This window comes from Leguminivora glycinivorella, chromosome Z (genome assembly GCF_023078275.1).
Source record: "Leguminivora glycinivorella isolate SPB_JAAS2020 chromosome Z, LegGlyc_1.1, whole genome shotgun sequence".
Classification (NCBI taxonomy): domain Eukaryota; kingdom Metazoa; phylum Arthropoda; class Insecta; order Lepidoptera; family Tortricidae; genus Leguminivora; species Leguminivora glycinivorella.
This window is the reverse complement of record NC_062998.1, coordinates 4,862,423-4,889,451: the sequence shown is the minus strand read 5'-3', so window position 1 is coordinate 4,889,451 and position 27,029 is coordinate 4,862,423. Positions and strand designations below refer to the sequence as shown.

Genomic DNA, 27,029 nt, shown 5'->3' with positions numbered 1-27,029 from the left:
CTATTATTGGTATTCCTATGTGGTCAGAAAGTCCCTACTTCAGTGCGTTTTCACATTATACGATATCGGATGTAGGACCGATTATAGGCTCCATCTTGGATTTTTTCCATTTAAATCCTTCCGATATCGGATCGGATAATGTGAAAACGGACTAACGCCGTTTAAAATTAAAGCTCGGCCACACATGCGCGCTTTGAGAGCGCAGCGTTAGCGGAGCCCAATGATGGCGGTGCGCCGGACAGAGCAGTTTGCGAGCGTATTCAAAGCAATAGCATCCGCGCGCATTCTGCACATGGTACCTAACTTCTAAGCCTATATTTAGCAACTATAAACTTCCAATGAGTATTGAATGACACAGTATAAGAAAGGAAAACAACATTTTGGAATAAAACAATTAGCTAAATGGTTAACATTTAATCCATTATTCAGACAAGTCCGCTCACAATGCGTGCTGTGTTTTTTTATAATGGACTTGAAAGTGCTGTGTGTGACCGCGCGAGCGTATGTGACTACGTTCGCATTCAGCGCGCATTCCGCTACGCTACCAAAACGCCCTATGTTTGGCCGAGGCTTAAATGTTGGGCATGCCCATAAGATATCACTCTAGCTGTCACGCATGTTGTCAATAATTTTAAGCAAGCGAGGGTAGTTGATAATTGAACAATACTTGACGTTTGACAGTTTTCATAAAAGTATATAAAAAAGTACACAATTTTTTCGGTGTTAAAACGTGTTAAATATTCCCTGTGATTTGTAAATTTCCAAAAAACTTTAGAAGCGTGAAATATAGTGTCAAATAGTATGAATTCATATGGAAATGTGATAAAACTGAAAGAGAAGCGTGATAAAACATGTTAAAGACATAAAAGAACAGTGTGTGTTTGTTTAAAATCACCAGGATTTGGTCGGAACAGTGAGTATTAATACATTTGTTTCATCTTTCGAACGCTTTGTCCAATACCACAGACTATTTGGGCTGTAATGAATGGTGTTCCCACACTGTGCTGTTATAAATGTTATATTAGGGCCATTTTTTTCTAAGGTCACCCTACTTTTTTTGTAACATGGGTATTTTTTTACGCGATTCATACTCAGAATCGAGAGCTCTTCCGATTCTGATAGGAGAAAAAAAAATGTCCCGAGATTTCCATACATTTTTTCGAACCTTCCATTCCGTTACCGCCAAACAAAATGTATGAAAAAATGGTAACGGAATAGGAAAAAACCTTTGAACACTTTTTTTCTCCTATCAGGATTGAAAGAGCTCGCGATTCTGAGTGGAAACCACATAAAAAATTTCCAAATCCAAAAAAAAAGTGGGGTGGACAACTTTGAAAAATATGGCCCATTAACATAAAAATACACGCACGAAATAAAAATATTCATTCATTCATTCATTAACATGGCGTGACAGGGACCGCGCGCCATCGTTCATCGGCACTGTCCCGGTGTCCCGGTCTCAGCATGCAACAGCCACCCGGGAACAGCCAGTGTGGGAGCACCGTAAATTAACATATTGTGCAGCAAAGTTTTAACAAAGACGTATCAAAATCAGGACAAATACTTATAAAATCTCTGTCAATAGAAATTGTCAACGATGTAAACAAACCATTATATAAAATATCAATATTTTAGCACAATTTTATTATTACAAAACAAAGGTTCAGGATCATGTGATATGAATTGATCATGTGACATGGATTTAGCCAGTAGTGCCAGTACCAGATGAGTTAGAATGGAAATTAAAGACATTTTGACTACAAGGTTTGTTTACACTGTTCACAAATTCTGTTGACTACGACTTCAGCAATTATTACTATGGTCAAGTTTAAAGTAAGCGAAATGTTGTTTTTAAGTACTTGATTTTTTTAAATATTATTACAGGATTTTATTTAAAATTTCATTAGGTTGCGCGAGTTTACGTTTTGTGGACGATGTCATGTGTCAAAAAGAGGTTCTTAGAGCTCTGGGACAATACTCAGGTATCATTAACAGTAATCAACTTAGGTAAATGTTGTAAAACATGTTCACCATAATTACCTACTATCGACACCTATGTAATTGTATACCAACAGTATTATTTAATTAGTCTAATTACTAATCAACTGCATTTTCTCTAGAGATCCACAGTTTTCGAATATTTTGTAAACACGATTAATAATTTTCGTTGACTTTATGAGTATTTTTTTGCAATGTGTTTAATAAGTTTTTAAGCGATAGGGCAACACAAAATTATCTGTAGGGTTCAAGTTCAACACTGTGCCCTATCCCTCAAAACTCACAAATACAATTTTACAAGTGTCAAGTTACAAGTTTGTAATAGTACAAATATGCGTACCACAAAATACCCCGTCACAAATTAATAGCGGAAAATTCTGACAAATATGTAAATTGTATCGACAAGTCTACAATTCATTGTATCACAAAACTTTACATACGATACACATATTTTCCGGAAAATGTACAAATTTGTAGCTGACAATTGTTTTGTGCTACATTAAATTGTGCTAATAAGTTTTACATATATGTATAATTGTACGTACAAGTCAACAATTCTCTAAACGAGTGTCACACCCTCTTACAAATTTACGAATAGATACATTGCGGTATATTCTATCATATTCACTAATATTCAGCGATTTCAACCCTTTGTACCACGAAATGTTTTGTGCAAGTAGCAGTAATAGTGAAGAAGATTTAATTGTAAGACTAAATACAATTAATTCCTGGTTTTACCAAAAGCGAGTAGTAAGGGATGACCTATCGGCGGAAGAAACGAACAAAAAGGTAGTCGATAAATAATAAAAGAGAGAGTGAACGATATAGCTCGTCGCCGAGCGAAATTACAAATTTCACGTCTTTTTCTAGTGACAAACTTTTAAATATTTAAAAGTTTGTCACTAGAAAAAGACGTGAAATTTGTAATTTCGGTATTATTTTATTTTATTTCAATTATAAATGGGCTTACTCTTGGCCACAGACTAGCCGAAGGCAAAGACGTGGCCTACGATGGAGTGAGTTCGCCTAGAAAATGATTTGTTATACGGAACACTACGAGTGACTTAAAATTTGCGATTGACCGTTGTTTTCATTCAATGTGTAATATTTATACTGCACTTACTGTACCTACTGCACTGCAACTTGGAATTTTGTTCCTGAACTTGACGGTCAAGTGTACATACTATTTAACTTTGAATACTTATATGGTACATAATTAATAAGCTGCCGAAAATGGAGACTGGGTTTGTACATGAAAATGGTTTACTACGAATGAAATTAAATTAAACATTTTTTTTATAATAGCAACACTTACTTTTCTATACAATGTAAAACGGTTTACATAGACAGTGGCGCCCCCAAGTTACACACAATGTTTTTCATCACATTCGCAATGTAAAAACTATGTAAGTAAATAAATGTAAAATAGTTAAGTACGGTATAAGAAATTTCATTATTCCCTTGGGAGAACGATTTTTCGATAACTCACGCTCCGCCTGCGTGCAGTAGCACATTTAAAGTGCGGGTGTGATGAAAAATAAGTTTGCGATCTATTTGCCACGACCCATATAATACTTACCATAAATACGTATGGAAGGAAGTAAGAGTCATTGCAATAAACGCAACCGCAGTCTCAGAGAACGACTGAAAGAACGCGCATACACTACACCACACATAGATGGCGCCACAAAAAATGCCTTGTTGATATCGATTATTTGTAGATTGGCGTTAAATGTCACTTTCGAGATATAAATCTATGTCAAAAGTGACACTTAACGTCATCTACAAGTATAATTGAAAGCTACAAGACATTTTTTGTGGCGCCATCTATGTGTGGTGTAGTGTATGCGCGTTCTAAGGCGGTCGCATTTTAATGTATGGGATGGTATGATTTTCTTATATTTAATCTACGCCGAAACCTAACCTTCGGTCGGTCACTAGTTTTATTTTATTCCAGTACTGCGGACATATTTGACGTACTTTACATGAGAATGATTCGCTTCTCCCTCAATACCATTGCCCAGTGGCCATACACCTTCGGGCCAAAAACCTTGCGCACACGCATACAGGCCCTGTATCATTACGTAATGATCACGGTTAGCACGTATCTGGAGATATCGTGCGTGTTTTACGTGCGCAAGAACACGGATAAGGAGTTCATTGTTTTGGGACACGATTATTTTACTATTTTGATGGGTGTTGTTATTATTGTGAGCATATTTTAATTTACAATTTGTGTTGTAAAAGGGCCATTTTTTGGATTTGAAAATTTTATGTGGTTTCCACTCAGAATCGTGAGCTCTTTCAATTCTAATAGGAGAAAAAAAGTGTCCCAAGGTTTTTTTCCCATTCCGTTACCACTTTTTCATACATTTTGTATGGCAGTAACGGAATGGAAGGTTCGAAAAAATGTATGGAAATCTTGGGACATTTTTTTTCTCCCGTCAGGATCGAATCGGCTCGCGATTCTGAGTATTAATCGCGTAAAAAATACCCATGTTACAAAAAAAGTGGGGTGGACAACTTTGAAAAAAATGGCCCAAAAATGAGGATAGTAGGAAAATCGCAACAATAGTAAAATCGACACGAGTAACGAGTTACCTAACCGCAAAAATACCGTTTTAAATATGTCCCCATAAAATTACCAAATAGGCATATTGAATGTTTATTAAAGTAGCACTATTTTGTTAAACACATACCAATTTTGTATTTAAATCTGTACCTATTCGGATCCACTTTTATTCAATACCGAACGCTGTCTACATGGAAAGATAATGATTATTAATGGTATGATTTATACAAAATCACACTTTAAAACATTTTCAGCAAAGAATGACACTTTCATTCCAAAAGAGGTACTGTGTGCTGGTGAAAAACTTTGTTACAAAGTTTCATTTGATGAACCACCAACATAAATCAGAATTTACTGCTATGGTAAGTAAATACTAATTTTTTTTAAGTTAGCGTAAGTAGATTAAGGGCCAGTTGCATCGACCACATTTGACAGACACATCATCGTCACGCAGGAGACGTCTATGGAACTTCCCATACAATAAAATTTAACGAACCTTTGGTGCAACCGACCTTAAGTTAACCGTTTAGTTGAAATGAGATAAATGAATGTTGTTTAAAAATCGCCCTCCTGTAATGAAAATACAATCAAACACCAATTTTTCATAAAAAAATCCTACTTACCCATTATCAATATCTCAAAACTTTATTGCAGGAGCTCCGCCGAATAACTAAATTCTGCAACATAGCAGCAGTCATAATCCACAGTCAAATATTCTTCTCCATGATGTTTTTCAACATGGTTCCTCTCTGGAAAAACATCCACGCGGGCATGTTTTCTGACCACAGACCAGAAAACGGCACGTTCGTACACTCTGGCAATTACTTATCCTTTGTAGACCAGTACTCAGATACTAGAGGCTACTTTCTGGTATTTTTTTTAAATTTCTACCCATCTTATAACGCTGCTGTTACATTTCTGTGCATGGATCTACTCATATTTATAATGGTGTTTCATATCGCGGGGCATTTGAATATTTTGGTGCATGACTTGAGAAACTTTCCAAGGCCTAATGAAATGGAACAGTGTTTGGAAACGGGTTCCAAGAAATATAATGAAGAAGTGTTTGTACTGTTGAAGGATTTGATTGATCGAGATCAAGCTATAAAAAAGTGAGTATCGTTATTTTTGTTTATTTGACAAGAGATTTACGTAATTTAATAGTACATTACGATACAAGTGCGTAAAAAGGGAGGTTCGAAACGAGTGGCGATAAATTAAAACACGAGTTACGAATTTCCTTTTCGCACGTGTATCGTACGACGTTTTTCAGTACAGATAGCACTCCGAAGTTTCGACTTGGCATATAATGAACCACTTCTCGCACTAGTGCGTAAAAAAAACACCATCTGGGGGCCGATTTTTGAATCTCGGCCATCCGATTTCGTGAAATTTGTTCAATAATATCTACCACTAATTTAAAATTACTAGCCTTCCTTTTCCAAAAATAGCATTACTTCGTTTTCCACAGACTTTCGAACGGCGAATTCATGCGTTCGAAATTCAAAAATCGATCCCCAGGGGGCCGATTTTTGAATCTCACGGCGTTCGAATTCAGAAAATTGTCACCGAAATTGCCTACTATTTTCAGTGACAATTTTCTGAATTCGAACGCCGTGAGATTCAAAAATCGGCCCCCTGTACTGAAAAATTAATTTCAATAAATTAAAATACGACTAAATCATGGTTTACGTGGTTTTGGTCTCGTAAATTCTGTGTAAAAATACAGGATATGAAAAAATATAACGATTTAAAATAGGTACTTGTATAATTTTTAGCTTAATCCAAGTGTTTTTCAGTAAATCAAATTTTCTCTTTGCAGGTTCATGATTGAAATATCGGAAACGTTTGGCATTAGTTTGTGCATCTACCTCGCATTTCATCAGGTCACTGGGTGTGTCTTGCTACTTGAATGTTCTCAAATGGTAACTTTTTATCCTAAGTATATATTGTGTTTAAAAACTAAAGCTGGATAAATAGTCTTATTTAGAGCGAATTTCAACGAAGAAATGGACCATTTTTTTCAAAGTTGTCCACCCCACTTTTTTTTGGATTTGGAATTTTTTTATGTGGTTTCCACTCAGAATCGCGAGCTCTTTCAATTCTAATAGGAGAAAAAAAGTGCCCCAAGGTTTTTTTCCCATTCCGTTACCATTTTTTTGATACATTTTGTATGGCGGTAACGGAAAGGAATGTTCGAAAAAATGTATGGAAATCTTGGAACATTTTTTTCTCCTATCAGGATCGAAAGACCTCGCGATTCTGAGTATTAATCGCGTTAAAAAAATACCCATGTTACAAAAATAGTGGGGTGGACAACTTTGAAAAAAAAATGGCCCAAATAACAGCACTAAAACTTGTCAAGCTTGTGTAGCCGTAAATATCCAGAATTTTGTCTTCCAAATCTTCCAATCAAATATTTCAAGTTTAAGAATGCATGTTGTGTGGGGTAACAAGAGAGGAAAGTAACAAAAATGTATGGAAATTCTGGGACACTTTTTGTCTCCCAGTGAGATTGAAAGTACTCGTGATTCTGAGTACAAATTGACCTAAAATTACCTAAAAAAATCAAAATAAAAAAAACGGCAAAAAAAAAGAAATGCTCAACTATGTATAGTATGTATGCTTCTTACGGTCGGTGGGTGGAATGGTAAAATATGTACCCACGAAAATAAATGCAAAGAGAAAATAATGTTACTTTTTTAACGATTAATAGAAATTGACGTTAAATCTGTTTTTTTTAGACGTAACGTTCTTAACTCTTTAAGGCCCACTTGCACCAACCACTTAACTCAGGGTTAGTGGGCTGTTATCTGTCAAATTCCATGTAAAATGGTGGGTTAAGCCTCGGGTTAAAATACAGTTAGCCCTAACTGTATTTTAAGAAATAACGATACCAATTTTTTAACGATATATAAAGTCCTGTGTGGGAGTCGAGTATTCAAATCACAGATCAAATAATACTAGTACAGATACCTAATCCCATACTAAAAATGGGCGCCGTCCTAAGTATTCTAGACCTGTAGGCTAAATTTAATCCACACTCGAAGAGCTAGATGGCGCCAGTAGCCACGCGTGGCCAACAAAACTCTTATCAGTATCCTACGTCGAAATAGTCATCAAACTGCAACATCTTGCGACATCTGTTTTAGCTTTCACGCACTAAACCTATAACGTCACATGGACGTTTAAAGTCGAACATTACTAGATGGCGTTGCCGTGCGGCTTGTATGTGTGCTCGCCGCGTACGTATAATATACTCGCTCTGTCCGCAACACATGCAAGCGGAATTGAATGAACGAGATCCGCGGCGCCCCACCCCGCGCCCCACGCCCCGCGCCCCGCGACCACGGCGCCGGCGACCTTGAGTTGAGAGGCCCCAGCCCCCGACCAAAGGATGCATTGATTTGTTAAAATTTAAAGCACTCTAAAGCAGGCGCGTAGTTAATTAGAAATATGGAAATGAATATTATTATGTAAGAAATACATAAGTATAATAGCTAAGAATGTACATGTAGTAAACATAATGAACAAAATGTAAAGTACGTATTTGATAAAACATTTTCGAGAGTAATATTTTTATTCATAAAATTGTGCAAACACTGCAAACTTAATTTAAACTCCGAAACTATTTATTTTCTGAAACATGGTATGAAATGTTGTCATTACGTCCTTTTAAGTTAAAATATGCTTCCCGGTACCACAACATAGTGTAATTTAAAAATACAGATATAAAATTAATACTTCGCAAATAAATTACGACTATAAACACATAAAATTATTAAAACACCAAGACCAGACAATTTAAGCCTGGCGTCCACTAGGCGCGCCGATCGAGCCTTGGTAACCCTTAGGCCGTTTTTACATTATCGTTTTTACATAAAAAAATCGTATTGTTTCTTACTACAAAAGGTCCTTTCTCATTGATAGATGTCGAAAAGTGAAAAGTAAAACCTTTGTTGAAAAATTTAGGTTTTTAGAAAAAAAAAACGTTTAAACTCTTTTTAAGTGCCAGTCTGAAAAAATATATTCAAAAATATAAAATACATAGTTATTTGTTATACAAGAGTGCAAAGTTGTATTTTAACGGCGAGTGTGGAATTGAAAAACGAGCAAGCGAAAGTATTCTATAGTTGAACCACGATACACAACAACATTTTCCCTCACTATAGCGAGGAAAGTACAACGCAAAAAACGCGTTTATCACCGTTTCCAGGAGTTCCACAGGTGGTAAAACATATCGTCATCACTAGATTCACTATATGACTATATTCAAGGTCAAATTACTTTATCCACTAGTGGGTTTTTACCTGCTGGTATTGAAGGACAAAACGCGTGTTTCCGACCTAGCGAGGGGAAAAATGCAAAAATGTAGTGTGTTTTGGTTTGGTTTGGTCGGGGGGGGGGGGGGGGGGGGGGGGGGGGGGCTGATGTGGTTAATAAATAATTATATTTGTACAATAATAATGTTTTAAAATGCTGTTGCGCTTCGCGCGACGCAAGTGCGGCGTCGCGTCGAGGTCTAGGCCCAATCCGCCGCAAATCGGCGACCGAGCGCGCATTCGTGTGCGTTCGGAAATCCTAGCCAGTCGGCAATCGTCGCGTCTCATACTTCCATATCGATAAGGTTTGATTTCGCATGCATCGCATCGGTCGTGCATGTAGCAAATGTCGGAAGGATTTCAAAGGCAAAAATCAAAGATGGCGGCTTCAATGTATGGGATATCGGTCCTACATCCGATATCGGATCGGATAATGTGAAAACGCACTAACGGTTAATGCTTAGGCCGTTTTCACATTATCCGATCCGATATCGGGTGTCAGATCGACATCCTACATCCGATAAACGCTTCCGATAGTGTCGGATGTACAGTCAACCAATTGGAACCCTAGGCCACTCTACAACCATGTCAAAATGACAAGCAGTAAGAGGTTTCTTACAATCTGATTTATAACGTTACTATGACATAGTTCTACAGTGGCCTAGGGTTCCAATTGGTTGACTGTAGGTCCGATAAAAAGCATTGTTCCAAATCAATGAAGTATGATTTTGTATCAAAAAGTATTTAAAAAATGTTTTATATTTAATAATTATAAGCACTATATTCCAAATATTATATTGTAAAATTAAAATAACGGCATAAAAAATACTCAAGAGTGTCAGGCAAAATAAATAATTTTACATTCAATTGTATCTACTAAAAGATGATAAAACTAGTATCCACAATTCGGACCGATGCATTACAAACTTTTTTTTTTCAATGGAAATTGTTCAACTAATTTGAATTTCGATCATTGGCAGCTGTTTAATAGAAATAGACGACATTTTTGTCACGCACACTACTACAAACGTATACCTACATTATTAACGTACACAAACAAATATTATCGGCTGACAGCTGAATATTCTACGAACACGCGAGCGGGAGCGAGGCTGCGCGATTTTGGTGACGCAATCATAGACTAAAAAGTTAACCGCGCAGATGTGCCATTTTCATTGTTCCTACTAATGTGTTTCACCTCTAATAGATTTGCGAAATATATTTATTTCAATTTGGAAAATTAAATAATATAAAAAAAAAGTTAATTTGTTTATTGATTGTTAACAGTTATTGAGTAAAATTGTATTTTTAGCACGCTCACTTTTTGCTGTTTTCTTTGGCCTGGTCATGAAAAAAGAGAACAATGGATACCTACGCTTTGTCCAAAAAAACTGACCGCACTATATATATATTATTATATATAAGTATATATTTGTATTTTAAAGAAGAAGATAAATCTTCAAGAAAAGAGCGTACATCCATCTTAAAGGCCGGCAACGCACCTCCAACACCCCTGGTGTTTCGGGTGTCCATGGGCGGCAGTGATCGCTTACTTTGTATTTTTTAAGTTGTAAATAAATAAATAAATAATTTTGACAGGCGGAATATAATAATGTGTCACATCTGATGGTGGACTTACTACTCTACGCGTAAATTACCGCTTCGCGCACTCCGCGCATTTGTCAGCTTGTGCAGAGTTTCCGTCTGGCAACGTCGCCTATAGTACGTAGTACATATATCTCAATGAACGGAACGCACACAATCGCACCGTTTCGTTGGCAGTATACTGTAGATAGTGACAGCTCCATCTAGTGACAATATGCAATAAAATTTAGGTAGCTCGATACTGTCGCGCGCAGGTTGTTCACGTTGTTGCGTCATAGTCAGTAGCAATATATTACGTGATATTATTTCTTTGAAAATTTCTAAAATAATGCATTAAATTTGTGTTGTCATCGATGTTTGTATTTAATTTATAATGTACTTAATTTATGACGCTTCAAATACCTTTAAATCTATTTGATAAAAAAATAATAATCGTCAATCGTGACACTTAGCGCCATCTATGATTTCTATTTGGAAATAATTTTGCACTGTTCGGGATGAGACCCCATGATTCAAATTATCATCATCCTCCTTGCGTTATCCCGGCATTTGCCACGGCTGCTGAGCCTGGGGTCCGCTTTGACAACTAATCCCAAGATTTAGCGTAGGCACTAGTTTTTACGAAAGCGACTGCCATCTGACCTTCCAAGCCGAAGGGTAAACTAGACCTTATTGGAATTAGTCCGGTTTCCTCACGATGTTTTCCTTCAAAGCGACTGGCAAATATCAAATGACATTTCGCACATATATTCCGAAATACTCATTGGTGCGAGCCGGGGTTCGAACCCGCGACCTCCGGAACGAAAGTCGCACGTACTTACCGCTAGGCTACCAGTGCTTCAGCGAGCTAGTCGAGTATTCAAATAGTTGTGTTAACCCCTCGTATGCGGCCTGTCAATTTTGATCATTGAAAATACGACCCTGACATTTAAAACAATAGATTATAATTCCCACGCACGGATCCGTGTCTAAGCATACGAAGGGTTAATCAGTTCTGTTGTTGCAGACGCCAGAGGCTCTCGGAAATTATGGATTTTTGACATTGATGATGTTTCAGCAGCTGATTCAGACGTCAGTGATATTTGAGTTTATCAGCTCAAAGGTCAAGTATATCATGGTGTTTTTATACAATTAGGCCAATGACGAGACACACTGACATTTTATCCCGCCAGGCGGCGCCTGTGCAAGTGTCTAGGCATGTCACTGTCATTCATTTGTGTGAGAGAGAAAAAAATATCTTCTTCTAGCTATCATTAAGGATGCCATTTGTATTTTTTTATTTATGTGCAATAAAGTTTAAATAAAAAAAAATCGTAATGTCGGTCGTCACAGTATCGTCTCATGTTCTTACATTTATACTGATTTTCTGATACTAAGTTGCCATTTTTTTATTTTTGCAATTTTTATCGGAGTGTACCTATTAGGCACATTCAACTTTCAACCTAGTAATTATTGATTTTCTCGATGGGTCCTCAAGCTCATAGCCCAAAAAAAATGCGTAGAATTTAAAGATAAGTTTGTCCCGAAAGCCGTCAAGTCGAAAGTTAAATTAAATAAGGAATTAACATCTTTAGAGTGACACCCTTGCCGACGAAGTATACTCCTTACCCTGGGAGCTCATGGATGTGAGGAACAGGAAGGCAGTCCTGTTGTTCCTGAGGAATGTGCAGCCTCCGAGAGCGCTGAAGGCCGGTGGGGTGGTCTCCGTGGGTGTGCTTACTATGTCTACGGTAAATATCAATACCTACTCTGGACTTTTAGGTACTTAAACAACATAAACAAAGTAGTTACGACCTCGGTCTCTTTAAACTAAGAGTGAATATGCTATTACTGAATCGGTGAGCTCCATAGACTCTGTCTTTACTTCCCATCAGGTGTGACTAGGGTCAATCGCCGATCAGTCCATAATTTAAAAAAAAAGTTACAAGTTACAACTTTCGTGCACCAACCAAATGAGCCATTTTTTTCAAAGTCCACCCCACTTTTTTTGTAACATGGGTATTTGTTTACGCGATTCTGACAGAATCGCGAGGTCTTTCGACCCTGACAGGAGAGAAAAAATGTCCCAAGGTTTCCATACATTTTTCAAACCTTCCATTCCGTTACCGCCGTATAAAATGTATGAAAAAATGGTAACGGAATGGGAAAAAACTTGGGACACTTTTTTTCTCCTATTAGGATTGAAAGAGCTCTCGATTCTGAGTGGAAACCACACAAAAAATTCCAAATCCAAAAAAAGTGGGGTGCATGGACACAACTTTGAAAAAAAATGACCCAAATACTTGTAACTTTCGGCAGCATAGGCTTTAGTTTAGTAACAGAACCAATTTATAGTCTGTATCTTTAAGTGTTCAGATAAATGTCAAGAAAATATACCTACCCCTAAAAGGCTCCTTAAGGTTAATGCTCCTTGAGGGTAAACGAAAACATATCGTCACTACTTTGAAAAAATCTCGTATCTGACGCTGTTCCTCAAAGTTAAAACGCAGTAAGTCTATATGCATTCCATACATACTTACTACAATTTTCTTTTCATTAACAGGCGAAGATACAAGTTTTTTAAAAAGTAGTGACGATATATATAACATGACCAAACAAGTAGGTTAAGACGCTACAGGAGCGAATGTGATGAAATGGAAAGGAGTCCCTTCAATTTAGGATATTTAGTTAAATACGCTAGTGTTATTATCATTAACTAGATTTATCGAAAAACAATTGTCCATTCAGAATAACTCAGTTAAAAGATATTTCGAAAAAAATCGAGGTCTCGCTCTCGACTGTTTCCTTCTTCAAAACTTAATCAATCGTAACGAAATTTAGAAACTGAATAACAATGAAATAATCTGTGTCGGACAAGTTTTTTTGCCTAATTGTTATTCGAATTTCGAATACCATACCTTTTTTACGTCATATTCAATAAGGCCGTTTAAGGGAATGTGTCGGGAATGCGTCTTTAAAAATAAGGATACCTATATAAAAAAAACCAAAACGGTCCGACACCGATAAAAATAATAATAATCTGTGTTGAAAAAATCATTGTTCTAGGTATCTTCAAAAACCAGGGAGGAAATAGTCGAGAGCGTTTGTATGGAGAATTGAACCTTCTTGTATCGTCTTAAAGACAGGCCGCTCGGTGACAGATCCGCTTGAGTTTGTTGTGACTACCCGAAAATGTACAAATTATTTATTTACGTCTTAAGTTTGACGTGTCTGTCTGTGTGTGTGTCTGTCTGTGGCATCGTAGCTCCCGAGCGGATGAACCGATTTAGATTTAGTTTTGCTGAGTTAGTCGGGAATGTTCTTAGCCATGTTTCATGAAAATCGGTCTACTATGTCGCGGTCGGGGGTTTTTTCAAAATTTTAATTTTGTGGTTAGGTTATATTATTGTGATATTAATAGAGACGCTACTTTTGCTGAAATGTTTATAATAATTAAATAAACTACATTATTTTTTTTTACAGATTATCAAAACGTCTTGTTCGTATTTCCTCATGCTGAAAACGTTAACAGTAGAAGAATAAATAGTTAAATAGAATTATGTAACAGAACTACTTATGCACAATCTTAGTTTAAATGCCGAAAGCGGATTTTCTTACACTTTCTAGTATTGTTTCACTAACACATGTTTAGCATAAGATTTTGGTTATATTATTTAGCACCGTAAAGTTATTAATACTCGTAACTATCAAAAATAAGCATACAGTCACTTGCTCTGGTATTTAATTACATTATAGTAGGTATGTATAATTATTCAATTTATTCATAGAATTTATCGTTAGCAAGTTTATTTATAGTGAAATAAAACAGTGCAACTTACAATATGTTTTTTTAACAGACTTATTCCTTACCAGTAACAGTTATTCCTATAGGTTGCATTGGGGTAATTTCGATAGTCGTTTAATTTCGAAAGTCACATAAAAATCACCATTATTTCCATCATATCAAGACTCCCCTTTAGAAATTACCCGAGCATTTCTGTGCTTCGAAAGTACCCCAATACACCCTAATTATACCTTATCCACTCAATTGCTCTTACGGGACGCGTCGGGTGACCAGAAGGCTGGAGCATATCTTGCCCAGCGCATCGGCATTGCTGTTCAGCGCGGCAATGCCGCCAGCCTTCTGGGCACTCTACCGGCCGGCTCTGACTTAGGTTCTATTTTTTATTTATAGGGTTTTATTTTATAGGTAGATTTAGTTTAGTTATAGTTTAATTTATTAGTTCATAGTGTAGTTTTATTTGTATTAGTTTAATATGTACTTTTAACGTGAAATAAATTTATATTATTGCTCTTATGATCAAATAAAATAAAGGTGACAGCTGGTAACTATAGCAACCAAACAGATATTTGAATATGTTGGTAACAGCGGGCCGATTTTTGAATCTCGGCCATTCGATTTCGTGAAATTTGTCCAATAATATCTCCACTATTATTTAAATTCTACTAGAATCGAAAACAAGTGGTCATTACCACTAGTTTTAAAAATTCTAAGAGCCGTTCTTTTTCAAAAATTGGAAAGGAGATCGAAGAAGCATTTGAACAGCTGAAGGACTTGATTGATTGCACATTGTTGCTGGTCCGAACTAGGTCTTAATGATGGCCTTGGCATTTCATTATGCGTTGCGGTGTAAGATACTGCCTAATTACTCAACACATGTGAAATACCACGTGGCAGACAGTAGATAGGTACCGTGGTAGATGGTGTGGTTATGGATTTCTTCACTGCGTGGTTCCGTAGTAACCTGTTCAGTTATTAGGGATGATACACAGTAGGTATTAGGTACTGAAATAAAACAGAACACAATTCTTGTCATAAAATGTTGCCTATGATCCAGGTTATTATGAATTATTTATTTTAAGTATTCGACAATTTATAAATATGATAAATAAAGTAGGTACTAAGTGTAACGACGAGTGTACTAAGTGTAAAATCAAGTGTAATCATATAAAAAAAACCTTGTATTAAGGCTGCTTTCAAGAAAAACGTCAAAATAATGTAAAATTGATAGTTTTAGTCGGTGAAATACTACACTTTCCGTTATCTAACATATATATTTAATTCAAGTTTCAATTAGATAATCTTATTATGTTGATTCTTATAAGACTGAATTTTTGAAAACTGACTCACTAAATTAATTATGAATTTTTATCTGATGCACGTTTAGCAAAACCCGCGTATAGCGCTGAATTAGTCGATCTTATTTGTAAACTTTGGACAATTTTGAATACTGAAACGTATATCCTGTATCCTGTAACTTCTCAGACTACATTTTTATCATAAGGTTTTGAAAAATAGTAAACGGGGCTAAGACGAATTAATTTTTTTTCAGAAATTACCTAAAATCAAAAGACAATTTCTTTGAAAATCTACATCACATAGAAGTTATTTTCGTACTAATATAATCTGCAACGTTTACTAAAATTGCTCTTATGCCTTAGTGACTATACATTTCTATTATACATTTTTGGCATTTTTTTGAAAACAAGCCTTCACCGTCACAATTATTACCACTTCTGAACATTTTCTCATATTTTGTTAGACCAAGTAGAAAAAGTCTATTATATGGTATATATTTGTAAACTACTCAAAAAGCCCTTTAATTTGATACCACACACAGTATGATTAAGCGCTCGGTTGCGATTTCACTATTTTTCACATGAAAGCCCTCTTAAGAACGAAGTGCCCATCATTGGTACTTATATACCTTATCGTACCAGCCGGCATAAAGTATCCAAGATTGGTACAGTTACCTTAACAACTTTGCACCTTGGACGGCAAAAGCGAACTGGTAGGTAATTATTGTGTATTTGCAAATACTTATTAACGTAAGCTATCAAACTATTTTCAAGCGACATAGGTAATGATAACGTAGAAGCTATATCATGATTGATAATATTGATTTTTAACACAAACACCTAAGTGACATTTTTTAATGTTACAGGTGAAGTTCTTCATATCGTGGCTTTTAGGACTTATGCCAATAGGTACATTTTAAGCCAGATTGAAATACTTCTTTATTTAAAAGTTTGGTTCCTGATTTGCTTGCTTATTTTCTGTGCCCCTAGCGAACAATCCACCTGAATATGTAGGTACTCCTGTTCCTCCATTCCTTCTAAGCTCTCTTTACCATTTTTCACTCGAACCACATATTTAGAAATTTAACATACCGCGCGGGTGTGACCTGTAATAGGAGCAAATAAAAGAAAGAAAGCAAATTTAATTTGCTATTGCCGAGGATGGACGAAAGTTAGCGCACGTGGAATCAAACTAGTATAATGATTACATACTGACTAGGCTAAAAAGTAGTTTAAAAATAAACATTTCTGTACAGGTTGCTCGCAACCCGCGCCGCCGCCGACACAAAATGGTGGTTGGCGGCGGCGGCTATGGCAGCGCTCGCCGTAGCCACGATCATCGGTAACGCCGGCGTGATCTCGGCGCTTTGGCGAGCGCGCCGATCACCGCAGCACTACCCACTGGCGAGCCTCGCCGCCGCCGATTTACTGATCGGCGTGAGTGTACTGCCGATAGCAGCTGCTAGGGAGCTTTTCACTTTTAGACTAAGTAAGTAACTCCAAAGTATGAAGACGCTCATTGTGACCACGATCACCGGCAGCGCCGGCTTTGTGTCAGCGCTTTGTTGAGCGCGCCGATCCCCGATTTAGCTCTTGAGAGCTATTCACTTTTAGGGCCGGTTGCAACCGTCAACGGAAGTTCCATTGACATGTGCTGCCTGACGATAATGTGTCTGTCAAATGTTGTTGATGCAACTGGCCTTTAGACTAAGTATTTAACAAGACGAATTAAGATGTGTAGTAACGGTCACCGGGAAAGTACACGTAGTTTCGCTTTTTAATTCGTTGAAACTATTTTCCATTTTAAATTAAATGTTACCGATTACATTATAAATAAATGTTGATATCTAATGTAAGTTTTTTTAATTTCAGGCTTCATCATCTGCGCCTGTTGGAGTACCCTCGACGTCCTCTGCTGCACAGCGTCCATCCTCTCCCTCTGCGCGCTCGGCTGGGAGCGCTACCGCGGTATCACGGATCCGTTCTCGCGCGCCGATCGCGCCAAAAAGGCCAAAATACTCGCTGTGCTGATTTGGCCGCTGGCGGCGGCGGTGGCACTGCCAACAGCGTTTGTGAAGACTGATAGTGTGTCGACGAATGAAATGGATAAGGCGTGCACTGTTAATACTAATCCTAAGTAAGTATTTTTAACAATCCAATTCAAAGTAATAGTCCATGGGCCAGCTGGTCTAATTTTGCCAAACGGTATAATTTGGGGGTACTAAGTTTCCTTTTTACAGCAGTTAGGTAGGCCTATAAGGATGTTAAAAAACCATGATTGCCATCTCAAAATGGTAGCTAAACAAAATGGCCGCCAATCCAAGATGGCGGATATTGAGTTTTAAAAAATCGACCATAACTCCAGAAGTATTGGTCCGATTTCATTTTTATTTTTTTTAAACGAAAGCTCTTTTTCTGTACTTAAATACTTGTCATATTCATTGTTTCGCTAAATTCAACCATTAGTTAGTAATTAACGAAAAATATAAAAAAAGTATCTTTTTTTCTAAAACTTTCTGTCAAAAATCATGTTTCTACAAAATACCTTGCATATTCTAATAAATATTTAAATGCAGAAAAATAGTGCCATTAATGACCTTTAATTTGATGTATAAAAGATACATATTTAATTTACAAAAACACATAGAGGCTAAATTTAAAGCTGCCTTCGTTGAAATTCACCGTTGTGCATACAGTACTAAAAGCTTCAGGTTGGAGTGCATACAGTACTAAAAGATGTTGTAGAGTACAAATATGCTGTTTTTAGTTTATTTTAGCAATTGTACAATTAGAATAATAGTTTATGTTAATAGAACATGATAGTATCCATGAGTTTGTAGATATTCGATAGTACTAGGATAAAATTTGTTTAGATACCATATGTGCAACACACCTCAATGATGAAAATTAAGTATTTAAGTGTACTAGGTATATGACTAACATGTGTCGAGACTGTAGAACCATTAACCTTTTGACCGCCACGGACGGCCACGGTGGTCACCGGAAATTCTTGCCAAGGACGCCAACGATACGGACGCCAAATGAAATAAAATTGGGACTCCGTAATGCCTAATTACGCTCATATATTCGCGAATTCGCAATGCAATTCTGTTGCGATTGTGCCTGGGAGACGGAATACTCCGTCATCATCTTGCGTATATAAGGGTTAGATCGTATTCCGGATTGAAAATCGTTCCGCATTCAAGGACTCTCAGATTTGAAAAAAAAAACCTACGCACGAGCGGGTTAGTGAAGAGCACCCCCAGAATTCGGGCAAACTTTAGAAATGTTCTTTAGTACAGAATTAATAGATATTTCTTACCTATATTTTACCGATTACTAAACAACGAAGCCGTTAAATACCGGATGGACAAACTTTGAGACAAATATCACCGCTTAAAGTAGAGCCAAATATTATTAACATGTATTGTTCGTCATTACCGAACGAAAAACGTTAGAAGACGTTAATAACAGACGTTTTAATTACCTACTCACGTGAGTTGAATTTTCATAAAAGGTGTACCAAAATGTGAATGTTTCTTTCTATGCAACCTGCTATTGAATCAGAAGAAAAGTTAGCACCCGTATCGACGAATCTTAATTAGTAGAGAGTAACTCCGGGGTTATGCAATCTGGCCAACTTTTTAAACAGGTAGGCATTTATAAAAGCCTCAATAGGGATGATAGATGTATAAATGTATGCCTCAATTATCTTCGATATGCGGATAACATCGTCATCTTCAAAGAAGCACATGTTCCCCGTCAGATGCTGGAGGAACTGTATGCCGTCGGTGAGTGTTGGGTTAAAGTAGTTAAACATATAGAGGTATGTACAAATTGAAAGTTACGGCAAGGACAGACTTATCCAAAGCTCCATATTTCAGCCTTTATAACAAGTAACAGAAGATACGTTATCCGGAACAACAAATAAAGGTTGGGTTAAGGAATGCCATAAACGACTAACGGAGGTAAGTCATAATAACAAAATCATCCTTCAATGGACCAAAGGACACAGTGGATGTCGAGGTGATGATGCGGCCTACGAGCTGGCCAGGCAGCTGGGGTCGACTGCCGATTCTCCCGATGTCCTGAAGGACAAGGGTTGCTGAAGCAAGGTATGCTCAATATGAAACTACACACAGCACACTGGCAAAACCAGATCAAATGCTACAGTCAAACAAGCCAAGCCTAGCATCAATAGAAAACTCACAAAGACGCTCCTTCAACTAGGGAAAGTCCGCCTGAGAATGGTAACCAATGTCAGAACAGATCGTAGACTACTTAACAAACATATTTTCATAACAGATGCTATGAACATTCCCCTGTGACGAGGGTGCCTCTCACCTGGTGATGGAGTGAGCAGAGTGGCTCCATACAGGAAGAAACATCTCGGATCCCCGAGAGACCTCTCCAAAGTTCTCCTACTCAACATTAAAGGTCTAATAGGATTTCTCGAGGAGATAAGCTGGCAGGATTAGCTAAATCCCCCACATCACGCAAAATAGGCACAAAACGTCGAGTTGTGGCGAACCATAACACAATACAGAGACTTGGGTCGGCCTCGCTGCCGGCGGAGATCACACGGAGGACTTGGATGCCTTTTGTACGCTAAAGGACGTATTAAGGGCAAGGATACCAGTCACTGGAGACCAACATGTTTGATCAGTGTGTAACTGGGTACTTCCCACCGTGACATAAGCTTGCGAGACGTGGACACTAACAATGTACTAAATGAAGAGGCTAAAAGTTGCATAGAGGTATAGAGCACAACACGTTCGGTATGTCTTTCTACGATGGAAGCGAAACGAGATGATGCTGATGCGGCGACGGGTCAGAATTATAGAGATCGTATTGCTACTCTAAAATGGGCTTGGGCCGAGCCAGGGCACGTAAGTCGTGATTGAAGGTGGAATGCCTGCTATAAAAGTTCGAAAAATTAGGAGAAAATTAATCTGTTACCTGTGATTGTCTTGAAAGCTTGATATTGGTGATATTGGCTCTACAATCTACATTAACGGTAATAAGTAATATATTTCTGTGCGTAAATTAAGGTTTATTCGGTAGGTACCTATATCACGTTGTTTAGTAGTCGGATACTCCATAGATTTGCCTTATTAATGCATTATAGTGAATTTCTCAAGACTATTTTTCTTTTGGGGTGTGTTCTTCAATTCAATTCAATTCAATCATTTATTCATAAATAATAATTTACACGTCACATCATCATATTACAATTTGCATTTCTATTATAGTTCATATTGGTAAAAATAATAATAGTAGGTACTTAATCTAGTATTAAATAGTACTAACCATAGTTTTATAATTTGCTGTTCATATCACAAAGTCTGTAGGTATTTTACATGCATGTTTTTTTTTAAGTTAAATTTCGAGTATGAATGTTCTGTCTATTCGTTGTAATAGGTTAGTAGGTTTAGCTATTATTTACTTTTTTACTAGCCCAAGTAATCGTGCAAAGCATAGTACGCTTCGGAGATCAAGAGGGATTTTAATTTTGACACGAACAAGCTGTTACTTTTAGCGGTCTTGATGTCCTCGGGCACTTTATTATATATTTTAGGACCGATAAAGTTGAGGCACTTTTTAGCCTTTGCCAATCGGGTTCGAGGCGCACGGAGCTCCTGGCCGCGTCTGAGGGGATACTTGGGTTCAACAGCGTCCGCCTGGAACTGTTCCAAGTTACATCTTACCTGTTTGGCTACCTCCAGAATATAGAGGGAAGGTAGGGTTAGGATTTTGTAACCTATGAACAGCTCCTTGGCCGGATGATCCCATTTGACCTCGGCTACTACACGGATTGCACGCTTCTGTAACCGAAAGACCCTTTCACGGTCAGCGGCTTCACCTTTTGTATGCAAGGATTATTTTAACTAAATATAAGTTTTCTCGAACACGGATCAGGGTTAGGCTTAACCTTTTAAACGCCAAATAGTGAAAAAGAATACGTCGTGCCCCGGATACCAGACAGACGTGGATCGCGATTATTTGAGCAAAATTAGGTGTTAAGAAGGCCCGCATGGGTCCCCAATGTAATTGGCAAAACTGATGGCCATGGTTGGCGTCCTTAGGAAGCATTTCCAGCGACGGCCATATCCGGCCATGGTGGTCAAAAGGTTAATGTGATGAGATAGGACCTCAACTATGTCTAGTTTATTTATTTTGTATTATCTCGGTTGGTTGGCGCTGTACCACTAAAGAAATTTTATACAAATAATCAAATATCTAAAACTGTACTTTACCTATGACATATTTTATTATATTCTTAAAGCTAATGGATTTCGAATACTAACATGTTCAGTTCTTTTCTTAATTGTAAGTACAATTGCAGAAATATACTAAAAACAGCATATTAGTAATCTACAACTTCGACCTGAAGCTTAAGTACTGTATGCACAACGGTGAATTTCAACGAAGACAGAATTAAAATTAAGCCTCTAATGTGTTTTTGTAAATTAAGTCTGTATCTTTTATACATCAAATTAAAGGTAATTAATAGCACTATTTTTCTGCATTTAAATATTTATTAGAATATGCAAGGTATTTTGTAGAAACATGATTTTTGACAAAAAGTCTTAGAAAAAAAGATATTTTTTTTATATTTTTCGTTAATTACTAACTAATGGTTGAATTTATCGAAACAATGAATATAACAAATATTTGAGTACACAAAAAGAGCTTTCGTTTAAAAAAAATAAAAATGAAATCGGACCAATACTTCTGGAGTTGTGGTCGATTTTTTAAAACTCAATATCCGCCATCTTGGATTGGCGGCCATTTTGTTTAGCTACCATTTTGAGATGGCAATCATGGTTTTTTAACATCCTTATAGGCCTACCTAACTGCTGTAAAAAGGAAACTTAGTACCCCCAAATTATACCGACTTCTTCACTGGCCCATGGACTATAAGTCTTATTAAGAGTTGAACTGGTCATCACCGCCGCCCAAAAATGCCAAAATACTCGCCGTGCTCAATTGGCCCCTGGCACTCCCAACAGTGTTTGTGAAAACTGATAGCGTATTGACGAATGAAATTGATAAGGCGTGCACTGTTAATACTAATCCTAAGTAAGTTTTTTAACAATCCGTAAGTCTGTAATATTAAGGTGCGAAGCCCAAAACGGTCAATATATTACCCGTGGTAATATCCGTGCTCATTTGGCCAGCGCGGCGATGTGTTTCGCGCCGACCGCGCCAAAAAGGCCAAAACGGCGGTGGCAAAAACTGATAGCGTGTCGGCGAGTGGAGTACATAAGGCGTGCACAATTAATACTCATTCTAGGTACACTTGCATTAGTTAGTATTTGTCAGATTGATAGTAATATCAAAACGTTATCACGGCATAACCGTACCGCTATCGTTCACCGACCGCGCTCAAAAGGCCAAGCTACTCGCTGTATTTTGGCCGATAGTTTCTTATGAATCATACATTCAGTTTAATAATATGAATTTATTTGTATTTTCCAGCTACGTGTTCTTCAGCGTAACTTTCTCATTCTACGTGCCAACGTGCATTATGTTGGTGCAGTATGGTTTGATCCTTCGTGCTTTGTCTTCACGCCCGCCGATCCGCGCTCATAGAGGGCAGGTCAGTACAGACACGGCCCTGCATTACCTACTAAAATAAATAAAAATAAAATATCTTTATTTCAGACCAAAGTCCATACAGTAATAAAAAAACTTATTCTAAATAAAATCTTAAAAATTGTACTGGACAAAAAAAAAGCTGAGTACCTTGGTAATAGCCACTTACACACTCAGTTATATGTGTAGGTGGCCACCACCGAGTGCATTCTAGTCCAGAGTATGAGGAGCTGACTATCCCAGCGATCAGCTAAGGGACCGGCCACATCTAAGAGACGCATGTCCTGAGGTGCGGAACGGACGTCCGCGCCACGTCGGCTGAATGTAATTCAAAAAACGTCTCCTCAGTACATTTTGTATAGGAAGCGCGTAAGACGCGCCCCAGGCGGCGTGGCGGCGGCGTGGCGCGCGACTGAGGAGACGTTTTTTGAATTACATTCAGGCGGCGCGGCGGAGACGTCCGTTGCGTGCCCCGAGACACGCGACGCTTAAGTGGGAACGCTGCCTAAGACGGCCAGAAGGCTGTTCCGGCTGCCACGCAGGCGGCACAAAGATGCCGCGCACCGCGCGCACAGTATGGCCTGAAACCATCTACGCGCGCATGTGCGAACATTCCCGACGCATTGCACGCAGCGTGCGTCGGGAATGTTCGCGTATGCGCGCGTGCAGCACGCTTACGATAATATCTCTTTCGTAGCTACTTATCTATTTCTATCGCTCTTGCGTATTGGCGTGACAGAGCCTGACTACATTTCTGCGGCGTTTCGGTGGCGTTTCGCATCGCATAAATGCTATTCGGCGACGGGGCCAGGCTTTAGCATAAAATGTAATAAAAACCCTCACACTACGTTGATGGAAACATTCTTAATTTAAAAAGAATCTTTTGTTTTCAGGTCCCAAAGGTGGAAATGGTTGAGACTAAGTGCCCAGAATCAATGCAACAAACAGATGAGTAAGTATGCACTTATGTTTCTGGAATCACGTGCCTTTATAAGTATTCTGTTAGTCAATAGAGTTGACACACTTGCGTTTTTATTAAAATAGGTAGCAGATTGAGATGGCATGCTTCAGTCGTGATCCGACTTAAATTATACAATTGAAGTCATTGGTTAAATGAATTGTACATTCGATAAACAAACTAATCGCTTCTCGAAATCTTCTGTATATCCAAAACTCCTTTGACTTTTATATTTCTAATAATTTTCAGGGCAGGAGCGGCAGAGCGACAGAGACGGGCTACTATCACCATTATCCGTCTCATGTGCCTTTTCCTCATATGCTGGACTCCGTTTTTCATCATGTTACCGATAGGCAAGCGATTTTAGTTTTTCTTGGCATACTGCGCCATCTATTAAACTAGCAGAACTAAATTAGTGCATTTGCAAATTTTACTGATTGCGAAGGCAAAAGTAACACTTGGTGTTTATTAAAGAATCAGGTTTTTTAAGTCAATTAGTTTATTAATTATGTTCCAAAAAGGGGTAGGCAGAGCACATGAATTTGATGTGATCTTCGTGCTAAAAAAATACCTTAATTTGACTTTAGTGCGTTCTCATATTATCCGATCCGATATCGGATGTCGAACCGATATCCCATACATTACAACCGCCATCTTGGATTTTTTCTATTGAAATCCGACGTCCGATATCGGATCGGATTATGTGAAAACGGACTTAGCTGGATTCGCCCTTGACAAGATTGACTGTTTAACTCTTTCAGATTCCCTTTGCGATTGCGTCCAGGATTCAACCTGGCAGTGGAGTACGTGGCTAGGCTACACTAACTCTGCGCTCAACCCTGTGGTATATGCTGCGGCAGCTACCAGGGTCCGTCGGGCGTTCCAAGCACTGCTCAAGAGTAAGTATTTAAAGCTTGAGACCGGGGCAAGTGGCGTACAGTGCGCGGCAAACTATTAGACCGTGTGGCCTATACCTGCGCAGAAGCGATTTTTCTTTTTAGGTAACTTTTCTGCTCGTATATGTACGACGCGCGATCTTAACCCTACCTAGGGTTGCAAATAGAAAAAAAACCAAAAGTTTTTTTTCAGAATTATGAATAAAAAACATGAAAAAAACCGAGCACCATGGTTTTTTTTCTAAGTATGGTTTTTTTTTTCAGATGAACAAATAATTCGACAATAACGGTTTTTCGTGAGTTGTAACGTGTTTCAATAACAATAACGTACATTTTAATTCGATTGACATTCAGTATACAAACGTTTATTGGGGAATCCCCGATGCTGCGTGTAGCGTGGAGAGGCGGTGGTGTTGCCAACAGTAAATAGTAATAACTACCAACTACAGATTTCGTAAATGTTACTTTTATAAGACCAGAAATTAAAGTTATTTGATTAAATTCGTTTAATAGTTAACATTAAGTCTAAAAAAAACATATAAAAGTATTAACTGCTTTAAACATTTTGAGATTTCATAGATTAGAAAAAAAACATACTCCAGAAAAACAACTGTTTTTTTCACGGTTTTTTTCATGTTTTTATTTCAAGCCAAAAAAAACCGTTTTTTTGCAACCCTACCCCTACCACCGCACCTAATGATCTAAAAGTTTGCCGCGCACTATCCCTTTATAGGGCACAGGGGCCGATTTTTGAATCTCACGTCGTTCGAATTCAGAAAATTGTCACGGTGAATTGCCTACTATTTAATTTTTCGGTGACAATTTTCTGAATTCGAACGACGTGAGATTCAAAAATCGGCCCCCAGGCCTCAAAAAGACATACATAATCATATATTCACGCTTACAGCCTCAAACAGTGGGGTAAGCACTAAGCAGAGCACTTGAAACTGCTCTTTACGCGTTATAAGCTATTAATTAATGCGTGTTCACGTTCAGGGGGTCGATTTTTGAATCTCGAACGCATGAATTCGCCGTTCGTAGCATTACGTTGTTTTCCACAGACTTTCAAAAATCGCTCCCCTGGGGGCCGATTTTTGAATCTCACGGCGTTCGAATTCAGAAAATTGTCACCGAAACTGCCTACTATTTTCAGTGACAATTTTCTGAATTCGAACGCCGTGAGATTCAAAAATCGGCCCCCAGGGGAGCGATTTTTGAATCTCGAAGCGAACGCATAAATTCGCCGTTCGAAAGTCTAAGATAATTTTGCCCGGCAAAAAAATACGGGCTATTATCCTCTTTAGATAAGTAGGTACTTAATTACTTTTTTTATTAACCCCCGACGCAAAAATGACGGGGTGTTATAAGTTTGACGTGTCTGTCTGTCTGTTTGTCTGTCTGTCTGTGTGTGTGTCTGTCTGTGGCATCGTAGCTCCTGAACGGATGAACCGATTTAGATTTAGTTTTTTTTGTCTGAAAGCTGAGTTATACTCTCAATCAGTTGAGTGTTGTTTTAATTATATTTAATTTCTTTTTTCAGTGACGCACCTTAGTTGACACGGCGAATGTAGAAGACGTGAGAAATAATTGAAATTATGGGAACCAACATTTTTGGATACAATAGAATATAGGGTAAACTAACATGAGACAAATTTTATTGTAAATGTAAGTAAATACACCGTGTTTTATTTGTTTTCCGTTAAATTCGACATGTCGTTAAGTTCGTTATCAGGAACCAGCCTGTATATCACTTTTAGTTAAATTCGAAAAATAGTATATTACGATACAAGTGAGTAAAAAAGGCAGTTCAAAACGAGTGGCGAATAATTAAAATACGACCGCAGGGAGTGTTTTAAATCGACACGAGTTACGAATTTCCTTTTCGCACGTGTACCTATTGTATGACGTTTTTCAGTACAGATGGCCCTCCGAAGTTTCGACCTGACATATAATGAACCAATTTTCGCACTAGTGCGTAAAAAACACCATCTGTACGGAAA

General features: G+C 37.8%; 2 protein-coding genes across 2 annotated transcripts; both read left to right on the top strand.

Annotated features, from left to right (window-relative positions):
- Nucleotides 1–708: 708 nt before the first annotated feature.
- LOC125241654 (octopamine receptor-like) lies at nt 709–26,791 on the top strand. The gene is made up of 8 exons (XM_048150228.1): nt 709–913; nt 16,833–17,065; nt 17,449–17,713; nt 23,059–23,179; nt 24,069–24,127; nt 24,383–24,486; nt 24,895–25,032; nt 26,570–26,791. Exons 2-8 carry the CDS (start codon nt 16,888–16,890, stop codon nt 26,584–26,586), a joined length of 882 nt encoding a protein of 293 aa, XP_048006185.1. The 5' UTR covers nt 709–913; nt 16,833–16,887; the 3' UTR covers nt 26,587–26,791.
- Nucleotides 3,232–14,019, top strand: LOC125241510 (odorant receptor 9a-like). Its single transcript, XM_048150030.1, has 8 exons — nt 3,232–3,242; nt 3,956–4,208; nt 4,825–4,932; nt 5,225–5,682; nt 6,393–6,495; nt 11,504–11,599; nt 12,072–12,227; nt 13,960–14,019. Exons 1-8 carry the CDS (start codon nt 3,232–3,234, stop codon nt 14,017–14,019), a joined length of 1,245 nt encoding a protein of 414 aa, XP_048005987.1.
- Nucleotides 26,792–27,029: the final 238 nt, after the last annotated feature.

Excerpts from the sequence above, each read along its gene's own strand:
- LOC125241510 (XM_048150030.1), top strand. Across the intron at positions 4,209-4,824 it reads TGATGGGTGTTGTTATTATT|CAAAGAATGACACTTTCATT; the intron begins GTGAGCATATTT and ends AAACATTTTCAG. Across the intron at positions 11,600-12,071 it reads TTGAGTTTATCAGCTCAAAG|AGTGACACCCTTGCCGACGA; the intron begins GTCAAGTATATC and ends TAACATCTTTAG.
- LOC125241654 (XM_048150228.1), top strand. The coding sequence starts at position 16,888 with ATGGCAGCGCTCGCCGTAGCCACGATCATCGGTAACGCCGGCGTGATC. Across the intron at positions 17,066-17,448 it reads GCTTTTCACTTTTAGACTAA|GCTTCATCATCTGCGCCTGT; the intron begins GTAAGTAACTCC and ends TTTTAATTTCAG. Across the intron at positions 24,487-24,894 it reads TTTCATCATGTTACCGATAG|ATTCCCTTTGCGATTGCGTC; the intron begins GCAAGCGATTTT and ends TAACTCTTTCAG.